Consider the following 2,461-nt stretch of genomic DNA (forward strand, 5'->3'; position numbering starts at 1 on the left):
TCAGTGAAGCGTCGCCTCGCTTCTCGTCCTTTTCCTTCCCAGGATGCACCTGCAGGCCTCCTGTTCTCATTTATTGCTGCATGTAAATGAAGAGATCAAGTGTCAACTCGATGTGAAAGGAAACCTAAATATGTTGGCATTTAGCTAGAATTTGGCCAATGATAGAAAATTTATCTCTGAGTGTTAATGATACACACATGTACATATCCAAAGCTGTTTTATCCTGATATATTTCCCTTGTTAAGCTGGATGATAATGTACATCTACTTTTAACTTGAATTAATCAAATATGACAATACAGCAAATCATGCAGATTTCACCGTAGCTCCTCCTCCTGGCAGTCGTTCACAGTTGAAATGTTGTGTTAAAAGGCTCCTCCAATGTCTTTTCCCCTCATCCTCCAAATCCTGTAACTTATCAGCAGTAAAGTCACTTTCCATCAGTCACATACGACATGCTGGTGACTCTCTGCACCCTCATCTCTGCTCTGACATGTAAGAAGGCCGATTTTCTCCATCTTCAACCTCATGTTGGATTCATCAGCATGTGTGATTTTGCTCGGCCTCATGTCATCTTGTTGTTTCCAGGTGTAAGTGGGGTGACGGTGGTGACACAGAAGCCTCCAATTATGACGGTGAGGACAGGAGAGACAGCCAGTATGGACTGTAACCTGGGGACTGTAACAGAAAGCGCTGCTCGCTGGTATAAACAGATTCCTGGTGGAGTCCCTCACTTTGTGCTGGTGTACTATCATGGGTGGTATTCTGTAACTTATGGCCCTGGCTTCTCCTCTTCGAAACATACATCTAATTATCAAAAAGAATCTGGATATGATTTCATCATCTACAATGTGGAGGAAGAAGACTCAGCAGTGTATTTCTGTGTAACATGGGACAGCTCTGTGAATATGTTCGTATCACAGTGATTTGCGCTGTGACAAAAACCTCCTCAGGAAGTGCTCTAATTCCCTTAAGTATAATCAGAAATGATAAAATATTTCTACCTTGTTGCTATGATTGTCTGATTGTTTCTGACCCTTCGTTTAAGTAAAATAGAGTTTTCTATTCTCAGGTCCAGGAGTATTTTGGAATATTAGCAGTCTGATGATGGGTATGAGATGTTCTCAGTGGGATGTTTCAGTTCCACTCCTTCTATTAGAGAAAGCTGAGAGGTTTTTGTATGGCCATGTATACAAATTGAACCACTGTGGTATTCGGACAAGGAACCAAACTGATTGTGACAAGTAAGTAGTTTTAAAGTAATCAAAAAACAAGATATATTTCTGTTTCTCTTTCAAATTTATACAAAATATTGAATCTACGTATTACCAGTTGTTATTTGTAGGATTTTGCGTCTTGTTCAGTGTTGTGACCAGCAAGTAGTTTTCATGAAACAAGAGTTATTTTATCTGTTTTTTCTATTCTTACAAAAAAATCTGGCTTTTAGGGCAATATTTCTTAAAAATATCTATCATGTAATGCTGCTATGTACATAAACATTTTGTTCTACGGAGAAGTGCAATGGATTGTATGACTTAAGTTGCTTCCTTTTTTGTGCTTAGGTTATTTTTTGTCTTTTTTTTAAAAAAAAAAAAGCAAAACAATTGCAACTACCTTCAGTCATCTTTAAAATCTGAAGAATAAAATGCAGTGTCAAAGATACTATACAGATACTGAAGTCCTCATGAGAAGGTAGATTTTTGTTGAAGTCAAGATGAAACTGATGATGACGGTGATTTTTTTATAATTATTTGTCATTTTACTGCATGTTTTTCTTCTTTCCTGATGATTTAAATTCATTGATGTGTAATTATTACGAACTGAAGTGGGAATATTTTCTAGAAGTTATTAAGAAAAAAGGCTGGATGGAATTAAATAGCATTTACAGGAACAACACAGGAAAATAACTATCATCAGTTTCAGCACTTTCAGTGTCTCTTACGTTAATCTCGTCCTACAGCAGTTAATATACGTTTCCTTTATTCTTTTTTATTTGTGCACCCACAGGCTCCAGCCTCTCTCCTCCTGTCCTGACAGTCTTCCCTCCGTCCAGCGCTGAGCTCCAGTCCAACAAAGCAACTCTGTCCTGTCTGTCCACTTTGCCCAGAGAGTCTAAGGGTATTGCAGAAGTTACCTGGTTGCGTGAGGGGTGTCCAATGAGCGGTGATATCTCCACTGGCGCTGCTGTTCAGCAACCAGACCACACTTTCCGAATCAGCAGCTACTTGTCCATTACACCCTCACAGTGGTTCAAGGACATAGATTACACATGTAAAGTGTCTTTGGGGTCCCAGAGCTCAGAGAGAAACATGACCATGTCTGGCTGCAGCAAAGAATAAGGGCAGGCCAGATGATTTTCAGGCTTGTGCTGTTTTACATTGTCAAGTATTAGACATGTGAAATTACATTTTAAAATAATGCCTGGTTGTTTAAGCATTGCTGTGTTGTGTGATTCCTTTTAA

The 2,461-nt window shown here is 39.0% G+C and overlaps 1 protein-coding gene across 1 annotated transcript; it reads left to right on the forward strand.

Annotated features, from left to right (window-relative positions):
* The first annotated feature begins 394 nt into the window (after positions 1-394).
* On the forward strand, positions 395-2,461 carry LOC111564657 (immunoglobulin lambda-1 light chain-like). Its single transcript, XM_055005040.1, has 4 exons — positions 395-494; positions 588-906; positions 1,203-1,243; positions 2,007-2,461. Exons 1-4 carry the CDS (start codon positions 455-457, stop codon positions 2,336-2,338), a joined length of 732 nt encoding a protein of 243 aa, XP_054861015.1. The 5' UTR covers positions 395-454; the 3' UTR covers positions 2,339-2,461.

Source organism: Amphiprion ocellaris, chromosome 19 (assembly GCF_022539595.1).
Source record: "Amphiprion ocellaris isolate individual 3 ecotype Okinawa chromosome 19, ASM2253959v1, whole genome shotgun sequence".
NCBI classification, from domain to species: domain Eukaryota; kingdom Metazoa; phylum Chordata; class Actinopteri; family Pomacentridae; genus Amphiprion; species Amphiprion ocellaris.